Source organism: Podarcis gaigeae (genome assembly GCF_964106915.1).
Source record: "Podarcis gaigeae genome assembly, chromosome: 6".
Lineage (NCBI taxonomy): Eukaryota > Metazoa > Chordata > Lepidosauria > Squamata > Lacertidae > Podarcis > Podarcis gaigeae.
In genome coordinates this window covers 95,066,003-95,085,644 of record NC_139682.1, presented here as the reverse complement: position 1 = coordinate 95,085,644, position 19,642 = coordinate 95,066,003, and the positions used below count along the sequence as shown (strand labels likewise).

Sequence of the window (19,642 nt, the reverse complement as noted above, 5' to 3'; positions counted from 1 at the left end):
GTCAAAATGAATATTCTGCCTAGAATGCTATTTCTATTCCAGACCATCCCCATACTTAAAGACCTAAAACAATGCAAAGAGTGGCAGAGAGTCTTGGCAAAGTATATCTGGCAGGGGAAAAGGCCACGGATAAAAATGAAAATTTTGATAGATAAAAAAGAAAGAGGGGGCTTTTCTCTCCCGGATCTAAGTCTAAACTATGAAGCGGCCTGCATACTTTGGTTAAAAGATTGGATAAAACTGGAGAATAGAGATCTACTGGATTTAGAAGGCTTTAATAATTGGTACGGATGGCATTCGTACCTTTGGTATGGGAAAGTGAAGGTCCACAAGAGCTTTCTAAATCATATTTTTAGAGGACCTTTATACCAATCATGGGAAAGGAATAAAAATCTCCTTGAAAGAAAGACCCCATGGTGGATCTCACCAATTGAGGCTTTAACGGTGAAGAAAACAAACATGGAGGGAAAAAACACCACCTATGAAGAAATGTTAAGAAAAACAGACCAAGGGCCAAGGCTTAGACCTTATGAAGAGATAAAAAATCTATTCACTGGGTGGTTGCAATACCACCAGGTGAATGATTTGTTAAAAGAGGACAAGAAGAAGTTGGGTTTTGATGACAAAAAATCAAAATTCAATGTAGAAGTAATAGAAGGTAAAAAAAAAAGTATGTCATAGAATCTATGACATACTTTTAGAGTGGTATACAAAGGACGAGGAGGTGAAGGAGGCAATGATTAAATGGGCAATTGACTTTGGTTATAACATCGATTTTGAAAGGTGGCTGGAAGTGTGGAATTGTAACATAAAGTTTACAGCATGTATGTCTCTGAGAGAAAATGTTTGGAAGATGCTATATAGGTGGTACCACACCCCTGTGAAGTTGGCCAAAATGTATAGACTAAAAGATAAGAAATGCTGGAAATGTGGGGAGGTGGAGGGTGACCTATATCATCTATGGTGGACATGCAAAAAGGTGAAAGGCTTTTGGGAATCGGTTTACAATGAGCTTAAAAGAATATTTAAATACACTTTTCCCAAAAGACCTGAAGCCTTTTTGCTGGGAATGACGGGTAAAGATATTAAGAAAGAAGATAGAACAATATTCCTCTATGCCACCACAGCAGTGAGAATTTTATTGGCACAATATTGGAAAGTGGAAACTATCCCCAATATAAATGATTGGCAAATTAAAATGATAAAATATGCTGAGCTTGATAAATTAACAGGTAAATTAAGAGACCACGATGTACAGAAATCTCTGAAAAATTGGAGTAAATACTGGAACTATATTGGAATAAATGCTTAATGTGATTGGCGGGGTCAGAACAAATACTACCAGCGTGTGAATTTAGGCCTATAGATTAAAAATCAAATACGTAATTGGAAGCAGATATTCGATACTTACCAAAAGGATGGAAGGAAGTCCAGGAGGCGGTTTCTGTGGGTGTGTGTGTTTTTTTTTTTAATCTTTTACTGTTTTGTGAAATAGCCAGATTAATCTATCTTTGTATAGTTAGAGAGAGTAAAAAGTTGGCTTGTATATCTTGACTCTCTTTTTTGTTACAATTTTTTCTTTTGTATTTGGTTGTATGTTTGTTATGTGTATAACCTTAATAAAAATGTATTTGGAAAAAAAAGGGGGGGTGGGCAGAGGAGGGTCCAACTAGAGATCTTTCAGACACACACCTCACACAGAAGCCAAAATGGGGACAATTAAATGGACACTCTAAATCCAGCAGGCAGATTCAGATTCCATTATGACACCTCAGCTCAACCGACCTTCTCACGGTGAGGGCATAATGGGACAATGACCACTGCCCTGCACTCCTCAGGAGAAGGCCAAAATGAAATATAGAAACAAGCAGCATCAAACTCGTTACGCTGAGTAAGCTATGAAACCTTGAACTCCCAACAGTTGTTGTTGTTGCTGGTTTTTTTTTACCCTGGTGGACAGTAAAAGCTTGCCTTTGCACCTGTAGCCTTCTTTGCAGGCTTACTACACTATTGATTTAATATTTACTTTTTGCATCCTGCCTTTTTCCTGCCATGAAAATTCATGACATAAACAGAGTATCCTAAAAACAGCAATAAAACATACACGTGAAATACTCTCAAGACCCAATAAAAAACAGACACTAATAAAATGCACTCTCCTTTGGAAGCAATGGAGCAGAAAGGCAGTGCCTTCCTGCAATTTTTGATAGACACTTTTTGATGTACACCCTGCTTGCTTCTGGCCTCCTAACAGCATTATGGGGACTGTCAAGAGCTGCAGGCATGGAGATCAGGCCATGAGTGCCTTTTCTCCCACACCAGATTCAAAAAGGAACAGTCTGATCAAATCCACCACCACCATCATGATTCTGTGAAAGAGACTCAAGAGAGGCAACTCTGTTTGGAAAGGCGAGATCATCAGTTTTCAGCCATTATTTCTCTCTTTACAGTGGTGCCTCGCAAGACGAAAAGAATCCGTTCTGCGAGTCTCTTCGTCTTGCGGTTTTTTCGTCTTGCGAAGCAAGCCCATTAGCGGCTTAGCGGCTTAGCGCTATTAGCGGCTTAGTGGGCTTAGCGGATCAGCTGATAAGCGGCTTAGCGGATCAGCTGTTAAGCAGCTTAGCGGATCAGCTGTTAAGCGGCTTAGCGGATCAGCTGATAAGCGGCTTAGCGGCTTGGGAAAAAGGGGGGGAGGAAAACCCCCCTGCAGGAACTCGCAAGACATTTTCGTCTTGCGAAGCAAGCCCATAGGAAATTTGTTTTGCGAAGCACCACCAAAATGGAAAATCCTTTCGTCTAGCGGGTTTTCCGTCTTGCGAGGCATTCGTCTTGCGGGGCACCACTGTATTTCTGGTGCTGGAAGAATATTTGCTACAACAAACAGTATCAAATGAGGCCACGTTTCCCAAAAGACATTTAGCAAAATCTCAAATCTGCAAATTGATGGTGGGGGACACCTACATAGGGCGTGGGAGGGGGGCACAGGCTGGAAGCCCATCAGCACCGAAGGCACTTGAGTCACACCGACACCAGTCCTCGATGACGTCCCCACTGCCTGAGCACCATAGGGAACTCATGGTGGCCTCTTGCAACAGCTGAGAGAGAAATGAAAGGAGAACAGGAATGAGGAAAAGCACAGGAGGAACATCAAGAAAATCCCCGCCATGAGCTGCATTTTCATCCTACCCAAGGGCTGCAAAGCAGGGGGGGCCCTTCTGACAAATTTTGTTGAGAGTCCTGCATACCGTTTGCTCCTTTCACACTAAGCCATGGTTTGGTTTAGGACTAGGTCACTGAGTACAATGTGCAACAAACTTGCACACGTGTAGTGATCAAAACAGAAGTTCAGAATTCAATAACAGAAGACCAGCAAGCCATTAACATATCAGTCCTCTTCTGCAAACAGAAAGTAATTCAGATGGGGAGAATTTAATAAGCACTGCTATGCTGACTGCAGTTATTCTGCTTCAAGTCTGTTTCTAGCCATCATTGTTTGAGAAGATTGGAAATGTCACCATGTGTTCTCCCACTCCCTCTGCCCCCTTCAGATAAAGCGTGTTCTCATTCATAGAGAGCACGTGTTGCAGTGGGGTCTGTCAGGCCACCCCTCTGTTGATGGGTGGGTTAGTTTGGATGACCACCTGAGTTGGGATGCTGGTCAAATTTTGGTGTTGTCATTTAGGGGGTTGGACCAAAGGTTATAAAATGAAGTCACGCTGCGCTGACTGGGCTCTTTTGCTGTGGATCACCAGCCCACCCTCCCTAATTTAGGGCTCTTGGCTGACCTTGCTATGCCTGTCATGGGGTTGCCTGCTTTTGGGGCAGGGGCCTGGTAGGCTGATTGGCTGGTGCCATTTGGTTTTTGCTTAAAGGTAAAGGTACCCCTGCCCGTACGGGACAGTCATGTCCGACTCTAGGGTTGTGCGCCCATCTCACTTAAGAGGACGAGGGCCAGCGCTGTCCGGAGACACTTCCGGGTCACGTGGCCAGCGTGACGAAGCTGCTCTGGCGAGCCACCACCAGCGCAGCACACGGAAACACCGTTTACCTTCCTGCTATAAAGCGGTACCTATTTATCTAATTGCACTTAAGGGTGCTTTCGAACTGCTAGGTGGGCAGGAGCTGGGACCGAAAGACGGGAGCTCACCCCGCCGCTGGGATTCGAACCGCCGACCATGCGATCGGCAAGCCCTAGGTAAAGCCCTAGGTTTTACCCACAGTGCCACCCGCGCCCCCAGTTTTTGCTTACTGCGCAGCAAATCGTCACAACTTGTAAGGTTGTGGTTAGGCACTGGTTTAAAAATTGGTTGGTGGAGGGGTAAGGGTTGGCAGTGCCTGCCCCTCCAATGCTGCTGCTGCAAGGGAATTCTGTTAAAGGAACCCAGGAGCTTGCCATTCTTTTGTCCGTACCCCTGAATGGGGCTTAGGGCCATGCAAGCCCCCGGGAGCATGCAGGGGGGTGGGGTGAGGGTCTGGTGCCCGGCTCCATACTCTCCCCAATATTGTTTTCCCTTACTGGCTTTCGCTGGAATCCAGAAATCAGTTCTGTCCCTGGGCGTGGGGACAGATAGCCAAAACCAATGCCTAAGCAACCACTCACATTTCTGTATTTTAATAAAGTTGTGGCCAAAATTATGCCAAAAACCTTTAAAAAAATTATGTGTGAAGTGTGAATTATTTATGGGTGGTTTGGAGGACCTCGACACGCAATCTTGTTTATATAAAAATTTGAATACTTAAGAATGAGTAAGAGAGTAGCCTGTCCCTCTTCCGAATGCTCACTTATTTGCAACCACTGATACTACATTTAGTCCTGCCTCCCATATAAAGCCACTCACCTTCTGAGTTTGATTGTTGGTGACCAGCTCATAAATGGGTGCTGCTTTTGTGACCTCCAGGAGGACAGGCTCAGGTACACTGTCTGTGCCAGAGGATACATGACACAGAGGACAGGATGATGGACAGCGGCCTCTGCTCTGGCATTCCATGCGCACACCGGCTGCCATGCGCTTGGTTCCTGACTCTGACAAGCTGGCTATGTACTCTGGAAACGTAAGGACCCTGGGATCTCGCTCACGCTCCTCAGACTCATCGGATGGGGAGTTACCTGTAAGAAATGTGATTGGATAGAATCAGAAAAAGGTGAGTAGTGACCTGGTCAAGTTTTATGGTGCCCTGCACTAGAGAGATAAAACATCTGCACCCATAGGGGTGTGCAATCATTTGCAAGAACCCGGTGCAGATTTCAAGCTTATATCATTAGTTTTGTTTTTAAGCTTTCCCCTGGATGACTGGCCTTCCAGAACATAGATCTCTTTGGAATCATTTCCAACTTCTTAATGTTCTTCTTTAAAACTGGCATTCAAAATCATACGTAGATCAGCAAACAGGAGCACCAATTCATCTTGAGTGAGAGTCCTGAAAATCTGCTCCAGGCCTCACAGGCCTTTTTCCACCAGGCCTGGGAGGGCAGGGCCCTGACTGACTCCAGCTACAAAAAGCCAAGGCTGCTGAAAAGGCCAGAGACCATTATGGCTGTCTCTTAATGCAGTCCCAAGTCACCGAGTCAGAGCTTCCACAGGTGCCGCATGCCATGAACCACCGTTGGCAGGATTGGGAGCGACAGCAGCAGATATGTATGTTCTATGCTTATGATAATTTTTAAATTTTTTAAAAAATTAAATCTTAGAAATATTTTTTTGGCAAAACATCCATCTTACATATAATATATAAAAACCACTTGGCGATCTTGGCCTGAGACTTCTCTCCTCCTCAACTAATGGTTTTCCTAATTATACCCTGATATTGCATTTTGTTATTATCATTATTATTACCCTTAAATCCAAATCTTAAATGCACCATTTAAACATCATGTTGGTAATAATTGATATCTCTAACCTTACAAAACTTCTTGTAGCCCTACTAACAATGTCAATTGTTTACAATTGTCTCTCAAATACAATGTAAATTTATTCCAGTCTTTCAAAAAGGTCTAGTCCTGCTGGTTCTGAATTTTCCCAGTTAGTTTCGCCAACTCGGCATCGTCCATTAACTTCACCTGCCACTCTTCTTTTGTAGGGATGTCTTCCTGTTTCCATTTTTGGGCCAATAATATTATTGCTGCAGTTGTTGCATTAAAAAAAATGTTTTATCTTGCTTATGTATTTCTCTACCTACAATACCCAATAAGAAGGCTTCTGGTTTCTTTACAAATGTATATTTCAACACTTTTAAAAGTTCATTATATATCATTTCCCAGAAAGCCTTCACTTTCTTACAAACCCACCACATATGATGGAAGGTACCCTCTTTTTCTTTACATTTCCAACATTTAGTCTGTACACTTATGATAATCTTTTTAGCCTCTTGCTAATTATGCTGCTTTAAATGTGCATTTTATATTTGACTTCCTTTAGCAATATTTTCTTTTGAAATGCTTTAAGATAATATTTTCATTTCCTGTTAATTATGTTGCTTTGAATGTATACTTTATATTTAGACTTTCTTCAACAATGTTTTATTCTGGATTGATTGATTGATTGATTGATTGATTGATTTGATGTTTTAATGTGTTGTAAACCACTTTGAGATTTTTTCTTTAAAATATAAAGGAGTATATATAGAATTGAAATTAATAATAATAGTAATAATAATCCTGGCAAGATCTATGTTGTTGCTTCTCAAATCTCGATTCAATAGTCTAAATGTGAAATTGGGTTATTTCCTCCCAGAATACTGCTGGTTCTAAGAGCACAAAGCTCCTCAAGTAACCTTCAGTCTGGTCTCATTCCACATTTTTTAAGAATGGTGCAAAATACACTTGATTTTCCATACAAAACCTGCATAGGCAGTTAAATGTTCTGAAGAAGCAGAAGAACTGAAAAATGCCAAATTGAGGTAGGGTGGCTGCTGAGCAACAGTAATTCAGATATGCACTAGAAACGTTGAGCTTTTGAAAAAGGGGAATGGTGTGCAATTAAGGCAATTGTATCAAGTGCAAGCAACAATGGTCCTGGTCTGCATTTTGTATGCTGAAAAAATGTGTTTCTAAATTGAGAACCACATGCAGTGAAGACATATGGGGGGGGGGGTATGATGTGCAGCCAGACCACTACCACTTAATATCAAAAAGGTCATAAGAGGGCTGGGCGATATCTGGCTATCAACACCGCAATATGTCACCAGCTGAATATTGCAATGTGTCAATATATCAACAATGTCTGAAATAAGGATGGAGATATGGAGATATGCATTGGCTGGCTCAATGGTTTTTCCTTCATTGTGATTTTTGCTGATGCTTGTTCCTGTGATTTGCTGCCTCCTGCATGAGGCTGGGGAGAGCTGAGCAGGCAGAGTTAACAGGGGCTGCAGGAATCAATAGAAGAATTGGCTGGCTTCATGGTTTTCCCACACTGCGATTTTTGCTTAGCAAACATACACACACATCATGATTCACAATATATTGCCAGGTCAAAAAGAATGAAACTGATATCATGATATGGACTTCAAACTGGTCAGACCATTAGGATTGGCTGGGAGAGGAAGAACAGAAAAAGGAGAGAGAGAGAGAGAGAGAGAGAGAGAGAGAGAGAGAGAGAGAGAGAGGTGGGTGGGTGTCAGAAAAAGAGGGGTGGCAGAAAGAGAGAAGGGGGAATGGTGGGCTTCTCAGATACATCCTATTGGCCAATGTCAGGAACAGATGGACCTTTGTTCTAACTCAGGAGTAGTCAACCTTTTTCTACCTACCGCCCCCAATGCATCTTTCTTGATGGTAAAATTTCCTTACCGCCTACCAGTGCTCGATGGAAGGAGGAGTCAGCTTGTGCCGTAGAACCCCCTACCGCCCACCTAGAATCCTGAAACGCCCACTAGTGGGCAGTAGGGACCAGAAGGACAACCCATGCTCTAATTCAACATGGCTCTATTTTTTAGATAATTTGCGCTGACATAAGGAAAACAGGTGCTATCCCAGGACAGTTAGTCATAACTGAGCCCCACTGAAATCAACAGAGCAAATTAAGTCATGATGACCAACTCAAGTACCATTGATTTCAATGGGATTGAAGGCAGGACCACTTTAACTGAATCAGGGCTACGGTGCTTTTGAAACAGGAATAATGCAGACAATTAAGCCAGCTCTGCTAGTGATGTGACACAACGGGTCTCTGTTACCTTTGAATATGCCCATTTGCATGCAGTGAGCAACAATGGTGCAAAGCACTGGTTCAGATGCTGCCAATATTCTATGTTTGTTTTTAATAAAAACGTGGTGCTCTATTTTCCTTCCACAAAGGGAAGTAAAATGAAGTAATGCATTCAACAGAAAAGGCTGCCTATGAACACTAGATGGTGCTATAAAATTACAGATCATGACAGGTCTGAAATCTTTATCGTATGTCTGATGGGAAAGATATGCATGTTACCAATGGCTGTAACAAGGACTCACTGTATCTGAGCCAATAGTAGATGGCAAGTGGTCTAGATGGATGAAAGAGGATTTGGATGATATAAAATCTCCACTAAGTGCATAAAAGGGTGCTTTCTGAGTGCGCGTACACACACACACTAAGGACTCCTGACCATTACGTCCAATCGTGACCGACTGGGGTTGTGGCGCTCAACTCCCTTTATTGGCCGAGGGAGCCGGCGTACAGCTTCTGGATCATGTGGCCAGCATGACTAAGCCGCTTCTGCCGAACCAGAGCAGCACACGGAAATGCCGTTTACCTTCCCGCTGGAGTGGTACCTATTTATCTACTTGCACTTTGATGTGCTTTTGAACTGCTAGGTTGGCAGGAGCAGGGACCGAGCAACAGGAGCTCACCCCATCGCGGGGATTCGAACTGCCGACCTTCTGATCAGCAAGCCCTAGGCGCGCGCGCGCACACACACACACACACACACACACACTCTTAAATGTGCAGTAAAATAGCACCAAATATATTCTTGTCACTTTTCCCTGCTAATTCTGAGCAGCTGCCCCTAAACAGGCGCTTGACACCCAGAAATGTAAAGAGCAGGGCCAGAAGAAAGACAGCAACCCTAGCAAACCCCCCCACACTATCCAAACATTGCTTGGCAGTCTCTAGGAGTGTGCTGACCAGTCTGTAGAAGTCTCTCCCCCACAACCCCACCCCTCCTCTATAGAAGCCGCATGGTCCTCCATTTCACTTAAAAATTACAAAGCTCTGAATGTATACCCAGGATCTCTTAACAGTTAAGACATAACTGATCTGTGTTAAGGGACCCTGAGAATGCACTCTTGCTTAAGGATAGAGTAAGTGTCTTGGTATATCAAATTAAAAGTGTGTCTACCTGTCCTAGCACAGCATACAAAAACGCCCCCCCCCCCCAGTAACCAGCAGAAACTGTCTATGATTCATCCCCCCAACCTATTGAATTATTGCATTTCATGGCATCTGCTCCCTGCCACAACTTTTCCCCCAGCCTTAACATGCAAATAATTATCTTGACATAGCTGTGAGGAGCCAATGTGTTCACCTTAAGCATCTCCTCTCCCAAGACTGATATTCTCTGTAATCAAAGGACCAGGCAGGAGAGGCCTAGTCATGAGCTTTAGAGAGGACGGTCCCTATTTAAAATTCTGAGGAAAGCAATTATTCCATTTCACCAACTGCTTCCATTTCAGAACACAAACATTGATTTTGCAAATCCCAATGAGCTCCCAACTTGTCCTGATTGACTCAGAGGAGGGCATGAATCCCAAAGTAAACAACAAGGAACCTGCTTGTTGTTTTGTCAAGCACAGGGGTGTGAAAATTGGGACTTTTGGGAAAACATGCATTGCTTGCGCTCTCTGGCACAGCTATCCAGGTGATCCCAAGCTGCAAATCAAAAGGCATCTGACACAAAAGCCCTGTTCACCTCTGAGGTGTCTGGAGAAGCAGCGAGAGAGCAAGCGGGCTGCTCCGTGGCACCTTCCAGCTGTCCATGTGGTTCAGGCCTGTCGCACTTGCTCACGCTCCCCACGCAATCTGGAACCCTGCACGTTTTGCTGAACGTGAAGGAAGCTGGAAGCAGCCACATGAAAACAGCCTCTTTGTAGTCATGTTCCCCCTTCTGGAGAGCAATGGCTGCATAGGACTAATGACTTTGTGGAATATCTGGCAGCAATCAAACAACATTTTTCAGCTGACAGTAGCTAACCTGCAACTTCATTCTATTTCTGAGGCCTGGTACAAATGAATATTTGTCCCTCTATTATAATTGCCAGAAACATTTCCCTGCCTGTCATTTTCTACTGCCTCTTTCTCACCCCATTCTTGCCTCACAAAACTTATGTATTATACAAATGCTATTTAGGAGGCAAGATGCCAATTGAGCACATACATGCAAAAATAAGTCTATTTACACAGCCTTATTCATCTGTGCAATTTATTTTGAACACAGAAGCTGGGGTCTCACTCCCTCCCTATCCGCAAGAGAAGAATTTGTATTTTTGGTTAGATCAAGGCGTTAATTTCCCTGCTCAAGAACTTCTAAGATCCTTTGCTCCCAGCACCCTGTTGACCCAACTCTCCCTCATTAATACAAATTGCCTGGCCAAGGTCAGAGTAGTTCCCAGCAGCCAGATATATCTGCTTTGAAATACTTTTGTGGGCCTTTCGAACCAATATTTAAACTTCCCCGGTGATAGCTGGAGGTCATGTTTTTTTAAACACTTAGATTCTTGCTATCCAGAGCATATGTTCTCTTATGTTAGCTTGTTATCTTTTAATTGGTTTCTATTCTAAATTTAATGCCAACTGTTCCTGCTGGCGGCAATAGCTGCGACTGAAGCTGGGATGGTGCCGTGTCAACGTTAGTGTTGCATGTGCAAAGTGAGTATTGCCTTTCTCATTTGCCACTCTGTTTCTAGACTGCTTGTTGGGCCACTCAGACAGAGCTCCCCTTTTTGGAGCTGGATGATTCTCGTCTCTTGGAATAAATGCTCCCAGAAATATGTAATTGCTAAACAATGGCGCAGAAGCATTTGAGATGTCCACTTTTCAAGGAAAGTATTCCAGCACAACTAAAGGTGTGTCGGTACAAGGTTGTGTGTGTGTACCCTGATGTGTGCAGTTGTTGCCAGGCTTCCATCCCGTCCCCCCTGCCATCCACCTATCTATGCAGATTAGACCTGACCCTGGCAGCTCAAGAAGCAAAACTGATATGGAGTTCTTGTATTTCACAATGTACAGTTTTGAACTTAAAAGACGAGTGTAATCCATGGGATAAGATGTTCAAACATGGCTCAGGGAGTCCTGGGTTCAAATCCTCCCACATACATGGAGCTCAAAGTGGCTGAAGTAAGTCAGTCTACTTCATAGGGCTGCTGTGAAGATAACAGCGACATGATCTCAGATATGCTGCTCTGAGCTTGTGGGTGGGGGGAGGGGAGGAGGGACCCTAGAATTGTTGAGTTGGAAGGGATCCTGAGGATCAGTCAGTCCAACCTCCTGCACTGCAGGAATCTCAACAAATGGTCCCCCATCCAATTTGAAACCATACGCATGCTAAAAATAAAATACTGAACCTGAAAGGCACGATGCCCCTTAAAGTCAAGATCCATGTAAGATCCATGGCCATTAACAAACTGTTAATTCAACACCTTCCATTTAATAATCCCTGAACTTGTTTTAAGAATGTTGCTGCTCACAATGAAAGGGTTACGTTGTGTCCGTCGACCTCCATTAGTGAAAGAAAGAGCACAATTCCTTCCTTCGGGAGGAAGGGAAGACTAAAAACCTACCAACCTACAAATATCTGCACCCTCTGGACTCTCCTGCTTGCATAGCCCTGCTGTCTGTTGGACAGCTCCTCAATTTAAATGCAAGAAACAAGGAGAGAAACGTCTTTGCTCCGTAACACCAGTCATGGGGGCGGGGAGAGGGCGGGTCTAAGTAGTTAGGCAGGGCCTGGTGCGATCAAGGAGGTGGAGCTTAGTACCTTTTCCACATTAATCCAGAGTGCAGCTAACACCTCTGTTATCCATACATAGCTTCAGCCAGGCAACATGTCTGATCTACTGGCAAGTTTCATTTTCTTTATGGCTTTGAAAAGAGTGATTGGCAGATGCTTTCCACTTTATAGAGAGCAAAAGGCATTGATGTCGTGGAGCTAGAGCCATGTGACTGTGCACACAGCAGGAAGCCCCTTCCTCTGCAGGGGAGGAAGTGTCATTGTATTGAGATGAAAGGTTAAGCTCTGCTTGTCAGTTCTGAGATGCCAACATCCTTCAACAGAGAAGGGGAACATTTGGGTTTCATCTGGGTCAAATCCAGATGCATTGCAGGGTTTGCCAACTTGCACAGCTGCAGGAGGCTGCAGGGAATGTTTGAGAGCTTTAATAGACTGGTTCAGACTCCGAATGCTGCAGGTCCAGGCAGCACCTTGCCCAGGTTCCTGTGCCAAGACCTCCCCCCACAACAGGCCAGATTTTGCTGCCAGAAGCCATGGGACAACAGTGCTACTTCTCACCTGCTAACTTCAGAATCTGCATTTTTCCACTGTTCTTGCTAACATTCTGCTGAAACATTGCCTACAAACAGCAGTCGTGGGTTATCTTATTCTTCCCTTGCATTTGAGCATTATTTTGAATTACCACCACAGGGCATTCATGTGCACAATGTAGGAATTAGGGATATGCAAAGAGAATGAATCCCAATTGAAAACCCAAGCAAGCCTGCTTCAGACAGATTTGGGGCTTGTATAAGCCAAAGCTGGAGCTCTCTCTGAAAATCAATGCTTTGAGATGCTTTGGAGATTCAGGTGGTGTTGTTTTTAAAGCAGCAGACAGTATGTCTGCAAAATATGAAACATTTCTCCCCAAGTTCTCCAAACGAGGTAACCTCCATGGTAGAGGGAGATCTGCTCTGTGACTGACAAGTCTAGGTTCTAATCAGAAGGAATGATTTCACTAAGGCTCTTCAATCCCAGTGTTTTGGGGAAAAGGATATTGAATTAATGTATTATCATACCCATGTCTGTTCTGTGTTTGTGGCTACCTCTGCTTGATGGTGTTTGCTTGGAAAAATGCTGGATAATTAGAGTTCCTTCTGTGCCACATGCCCACACAAACTACTTTCGTCAAATCGACTTTGCACTTAGGTTTTGTGACTTTTGGTGCCAACTGAACAGAACGCCATCGTCAAAGTGTTTTCCGTGCCCTTCACTGAGCAGGAAAGTGAAGGGTGGGTTGAGGGGTAGAGAAACCAGAAATAGGGATACAGTGTAGTAAAGATCTATGGAGAAGGAAGAAGTTGGGGGGGGGGGAACAGAAGACTTCTGGGAGCTCAGCCAGACTATTCACAGCAAGAAGCAGGGCTGGTCTGGAGAACAGGATGGCCCCTCCACCCTGGGTGAGGTAGTTAGAAGACTGGACCATACCTGTCTTCCAGGAACCACTGGAGAACTAGGGGGCAGGGGCTGAGCCCTTTGCATCACTGTAGAAGCTTTTAATGGGAGAAACAGCTCTCAGCTTCTCAAACATGGGTGGGTGGGTTAGGTGTTTCATGGCCAAACAGCTGTGGAAAAGGCAGGAAGTCATTATAGTAAGAAGGTGTAGCTGCTCCTGGCGCAGTTGTACCAGGAAAGTCCAGCTCCTGAGAGCCAAAGAGCTGGCCACTTCTGGTCCAAGGCATGCCTGGAGTAAAACACAGAACCACTCTGTCTTAAGCCTTGTACCCATACAGCTGTGCTGCACAAAGACCAGGCGAGCACCCAGACATGGAAATTCTACTGTCAGCTGATAGGCACACCCTAGGTCTGGAGAGAAAGGTGATCAAAGCAGCAAGTTGTCCCCCTTCACTAACTCTGGGATCCTGGCAACTTAAGGCCAGGTTTTCTACCAGAATGCTGCAACATGCAGCTCTAAACACATGGCCAACACTACGAGGCAGAAAGGAACCCACAAGGTTCTAAATAGTACCAATGGTGTCAGTTCACCCAGTAAATCTTTAATCCCACCTCAGAGAGAAAAATTTTGCACAACTGAGTCTTATTATAAGGGCTGGGTTTAGATAAAGGTTTGTGCCTGAGCTGAAAAGACCATTTCCTCCCCAATTTTTACTGCCCATGTCTAAATGTTTTGCAAGGAATAGTCTGCTGCCAGTCCCTTATTGAAGAAACCCCCACAAAGAAAACAAGGCTGCTAAACTTGGGGAGGGGGGGAAGGAGCCAAGAAGATGCAGGGCATTTCTTAGTCACCCCATCGTGCTGGAAATGGACCACTTTGGGACAGCTTTGAATTGCTGCTTAGCAGGTTCGGGGGACAAAGCAGCGGTGACGGAGAATGGTTTGTCTCTTGCAATTTTTCAATCGATATAAAGCTCTTGACGTGCACAGAGGGGGGGAAAAGAGAAAGGAAGAAAACGAAGCGGGGAACATGGCAGGTGACAGGAGTGAAGAGAAGCTGAAACGAGAAACTTGGGGAGAAGAAAAAGAGAAAACGCGAAATCTAAAAAAGTAAGAGAGGTTATGAATGGTGTTGCTTGAAACATGAAAAGGATAAAAACTCCATGTGTTTTTAAAGTGCTTGATGCACAACTGTGGGGTGGGGGAGGATACAGGAAAAGGAAACAGAAAGCTTCTGAGTGAATCCAAGTATACCATCCCAGTTAATGCAAAAAAGTGAGGAAGGTCTCCTAACCTTCTACTACACAGCAGTAAAGGCCAACCATAGCTGTATGTCGTGATAGGTCAAACGGTCACATCCTTGCTGCAATGCTTTCTCCCTCCCATTTTGGACCTGTGCTTGCAAGGTGGACACTGGTCCAGGACACTAATAAGTGGAAGGCATGTGTGTGTGTGTGTGTGTGTGTGTGTGTGTGTTTTGGTTGATGTGCTTATTGGTCATAAATGGTGTTGTGTTTTCCTTTGCACTTAATTCTAATGATTACACATTTTACCCAGACCACTGCAGCCTTCCTGAATACCTGAGGTTCCAGGTCTGGAAACACAACTCTGTGCCCTAATACATAAACACAGTGAGGAAATAAAGAAGGAGGATTGAAGGTTTCCTAACACTGGAGGTAATGCCGTGATGTAGGACTGGAGAAGAACTCTTGTCGATTTTTATAGATTAGCACAATTGGAGAATTTTCTTTTGGACTTCTTGCATCAAAAGAAATGGATGAACTGGAGGGCCCTGGATTAAAGACTGGAAAAACATCTAGCAGAGAGAGGAATAGCTGAATATTAGTCTAGATTGAACATTTGACTCTTTTGAATAATTATTGTATATATAACCAGTGCTCTTTCCCCCCCCCCCCTAAAAAAGGTGTTTAGGGGTACTCTCCTTTCCCTACTCATATTGAAATACTCAATGAGGCCAAACTTAAATTCACAAAATGTTTAGGGTTATGCATCCCACCGCCTCCCCGCAGGAAAAAACCACTGTATATAACTGACAGATGGATAGTTGGAAGCCCTTTTAAAAATCTTTCTTTCTCTCTTTATTCTCTTTAATATTTTCTCTTATTGTATTTTGAAAAGCCCTAATAAAACTCTATTAAAAAACAACAACAGCTCATGGGAGGAGATGGTCCCCAATGTCATCCCTTGAGCTTTAATTGAAGTGCAGGAAGACTAGTTGTCAAATGCATGACATTAATGCACTCACTTATTATGTTTTTAAAGGAAGTCCTTCATTTTACCTTTTACATACTACAATGATTTCTTTTTAACTAAAAAAAAAAGAGTTCACTTAAAGAAATAACAACGAACAGCTGCCAGGCGCACAGGAGGAAGCCGTCATACCTTCTTGCCCTTACAGAAAAGCCCAATTGAGGATGTCATGGCATTTTCAAGAAAGGCAAGGAAGGCTGTGGAGGGCAGACAATCAGGGAGATGATTTATAGAATGAAGGAATAACTCCTCACCCACCTTGAAACTAAGGAAGATAAACACACAAAAAGTCCTGCATCCCAACCCTTGAGAATTTCACCAAAGTTCTCTCTCCCCTATGATTTTTTTGAAATGCAATTTCTTTTCCCATTGATGGATGGAGGATACGTGAAAACATGCAAGAGAAATTTTCTGCACACACAGCACTAGTATATATGGATTGTTTCATATTTATCATTCACAAAAAATATTGTTAGGTAGGTTAGCTTGGATAAAGGGCCCCAAGTTCACTCAGCGAGCTTTGTGGCACTGTGGGGAGCAGGGGGTATTGTTTTGCTGTTTTTGTTTTACTTATTTTCATGTTTTTATCCTGTATTTTACCACCCTTTATAATGAAGGGCGATATATAAATCTAATAGATAGCAAAGTCAGGATTTGGATCTGTGCACCCCCAATCCAACATGGTAATACCGTGTGATCCTTGGATGAAGGGTGATATGGAAATTTAATTCAAAAATTAAAATTAAAATAAAGAAAATACACACAGCTCTTCCCATCCAAACACAATGCATTTTCAGGAAATGGTTTGTTAGGCAAGCGTTCACATATTGAATTAACAATTTCCCTTGATTCCCATGGGAAATTTTCTAACCATGGAATTTTGACTCCCAAATGACCAAAAAAAAAAACCCCACCTGGGAAAACCCTCTGAAACATTACAAACATTACAAAAGCCAGACAAGGAAGGGGGAAACGCTCTTTTATTTGTATGACCCACCCCCTTCCTTCCCGCTATGGTTTCTGATGAAGCAGTTGCTGTGTGCCAACAAAACACAACCAAGTCCTGCATCTTCAAGACTCCTTATTTGTTTACAGTACCACATGCAGGTTTGGTGTTTGGATATCTGAATCTGTGGTGTGCATAGCGAGGTTTGGGTACTAATTCCTCGTGTTCGGATAATACAATTTCGTATAACGTGCATTTTGAGTCGCAGGACCTGTGTGTGCCAAACTAGCTCTCGGATAAGAGAAGCAGCTGCAAGTGACCTGCAGACTGAGCATTGGCTGGGCAGCTCAAGAGGCAAGCCATGGGGAGTTCTCTAGCTGTGGGGCCCTGCCCCTCATACCTGCTAGCTTCTGTAAAAGCTAACCTGACCATTAGGTCCAGTTGCGGACGACTCTAGGGTTGCGGCGCTCATCTCGTTTTCTTGGCCGAGGGAGCCGGCATACAGCTTCCGGGTCAGGCTACTGCATGAGTAAGCTGCTTCTGGCGAACCAGAGCAGAGCATGGAAACGCCGTTTACCTTCCCGCCAGAGCGGTACCTATTTATCTACTTGCACTTTGACGTGCTTTCGAACTGCTAGGTTGGCAGGAGCTGGGACTGAGCAACGGGAGCTCACCCCGTCGTGGGGATTCGAACCGGTGACTTTCTGATCGGCAAGCTCTAATCTCTGTGGTTTAACCCACAGCGCCACCCGCATCCCTCTTAGCTGGCATAGAGTAGGAGTAAATGCTGTGAGCATTTAAGCCTCAAGACTGCACTGGTCCAAGAGTCTGCAGCCCTTGGTATTATGGTGCCCACCCTGACAATTGAGCTGCGACTGTGCTGACCCTGGAAGGGTTCCCCAATCAGAAGTGAAGACAGTGGATCAAAGAAAACTTTAGCACTGCTAAGCCCAGCAGTTCTAGATTTCCAGAGTCTAAGCGAGAAGATCCCTCTTCTGTTAATAAATTTAGAATGGCACTTTGCCGCAGTACCGTACTGTTGAATCATGTTCAATTTGTTAGTCGCTACAGCCCTTAAATCCTTCTTGGCAAACAGCACTACCTGGTTCCCTTGCAGTCGCGTGTAATGCTTTACACTGATTTGTCCCTGTTCCAAGGTGTCCCTGTGACATCCAAAAATCACAGAAATAAGTGTCAGTGGGGATAACTCATCAAATCCACCTCAGTGGAATGCAGAGCACTCTCCCATCCCCCCTCTGCAGGTAAGCCAGCAATCAATTGGATTTACCAAGTCTTTAGAAATCGGATTATTAAAAAGAAAAAAAAGAAAGAAAAAGAAAAGTACGAAGAAGGAAAATAAGCCAAAGTATTTCCTGAGGCTTAACAAGATTTTAACCACCAGAATGGTGGAAACGGCAGAAGCTGCCACAAGAGTCATTCCTAGGGGTTTTGTGTGTGTGTTTAGAAAAGCAGGGTCCAATCTCTTGGGCCCATTCTCCTCTGCAAAGCCCAGCGGTGTAGCTAGCCGGCTTGAACGCCTGGGGTGGCACATGTGCTGCACAAGGGGGCGAGGCACCCATTAGGCGGGACAGGGCAGGATGCGCCAGAATCCCAGTGCACAAGCTATGTTGCACTCCGGTGCCCTGCAGGCCTGTGTTGCCTTTTCAAGCGGTGCAGAGCCTGCAGTCCACCCACTGCCTTCCCCTCAGCTGTAGAGATGCTTGGGGGAGGCGGGGGGGGGCATATGCAAGCCCCACACTGCCATTTTGGGCAGCACGAAACCTGCAGGCACCTGAGCCACCACGTCATTCCCAGGAGAGACACATGGCTTGGGTGTGCTGCAGGCCCCACGGTAAGTGCCACCCTCGCAGTGTGGCACCCAGTGCACCCCATCCCCCAAGCTATGCCTCTGGCAAGGCCCACTGAAATGAATAAGTGCTGCACAAAAGCACTGTAGCACCCTTTTATGGGGCTTGTCTGTTACCCTGCAGCCCCCGAACTCCGAGCATCCTCTGGTATGCGCAGCTCTGGAAAAGGCATTTCCCTTCTTCTCCAGTGTGCTTCAGCAACATATATCAAATGATATATGCACACTAATCTTCTAGCATAACATAGCAAGAAGTGTGAGACATCGTAGAGCTAATCTACGCATATATTTTCACACTTTGTACAGACAAAGGAATCATGGTGTCTCCTCTCTCCAGCTCCAAGAGAAGAACAGGGACAAGTAAAAGCAAAAGTACAGTACAATAGCTAATACAGCAGAGGAGATAAGACTGTCTCCCATTCCCAGGCTCTTCCCAGACAGGCATGTGATATACACCATTCTCATCTGCAACATCGGAGGCGTGAAATACTAACATTGTCAACCTGGGAAGGTAGCCTACCTAGGAGAAGGAAACCTCTTATCCTAAACCTCTTCTGCCTTGTGGGATACATTTGGGAGAAGGAAGGGTTAAGAAGTACACCCTACACAAATCCAGAGTGGAGTCTCCAAGATGGTTGGATGGCATCTTGTACTCCTCCTTCTGACAACTCCTGCAGCCAAGCTCATGCCAAACATCTTGCTCTGCTTTCCTTTGCATGACATCAGCAAGGCCGATAGGGGCTCTTGTCGTCTGGGCAGCTCAGGTAACTTTGGTGCTGCTTACACAGTGGTTTGACTTCACCTCTAGAGGCATGCTCCATTGTCTCTTGAGACAGATGGATGCCAACAACCTCCCGCAACTTCCTTAGGAGGAATGCCCAGCAGTATGAATGTTGTAGTCCTGTGCTGCTCAGTCACGGCATAGCTCAGTGGTGGGAGAGGCCAGCCAAGTCTCAGGGGAGTACTTGCCTGGAGGCAGAGCCTGTATTCAGTCCAGTCTTAAGATCAGGAGTATCTCACTTCACATAGACAGTTGGTTTGTGGGTCAATAAAGCTGGGAGTCCAAGGTCACGAGAAGCAAGAAGCAGCAAGGTCTGACCAGGAACGACAAATGTTGTTCCCAGCGACTGACTGAGGCTGGAGAGCCTGCTTAAGAAAGCTGGAGCCAGCTGGTTTACATTTGTTCAGCTATTCTTAGCTTA

The 19,642-nt window shown here is 44.6% G+C and overlaps 1 protein-coding gene and 1 long non-coding RNA gene across 3 annotated transcripts in view; both read right to left on the bottom strand.

Moving 5' to 3' along the window:
* LOC310846893 overlaps window positions 1–19,642 on the bottom strand; it is a 417,489-nt gene that overhangs the window by 14,863 nt on the left and 382,984 nt on the right. The window lies entirely within an intron of this gene.
* The window catches only part of ASTN1 (astrotactin 1), a 210,753-nt gene that overhangs the window by 14,863 nt on the left and 176,248 nt on the right, over window positions 1–19,642 (bottom strand). For both annotated transcript variants that reach the window (XM_083743756.1, XM_083743757.1), the window contains exons 17-18: window positions 4,839–5,107; window positions 2,962–3,095 (exon numbers count right to left, since the gene is read on the bottom strand). In XM_083743756.1, the coding sequence (XP_083599882.1) occupies window positions 2,962–3,095; window positions 4,839–5,107 (403 nt within the window). The remainder of the gene's footprint in view (window positions 1–2,961; window positions 3,096–4,838; window positions 5,108–19,642) is intronic.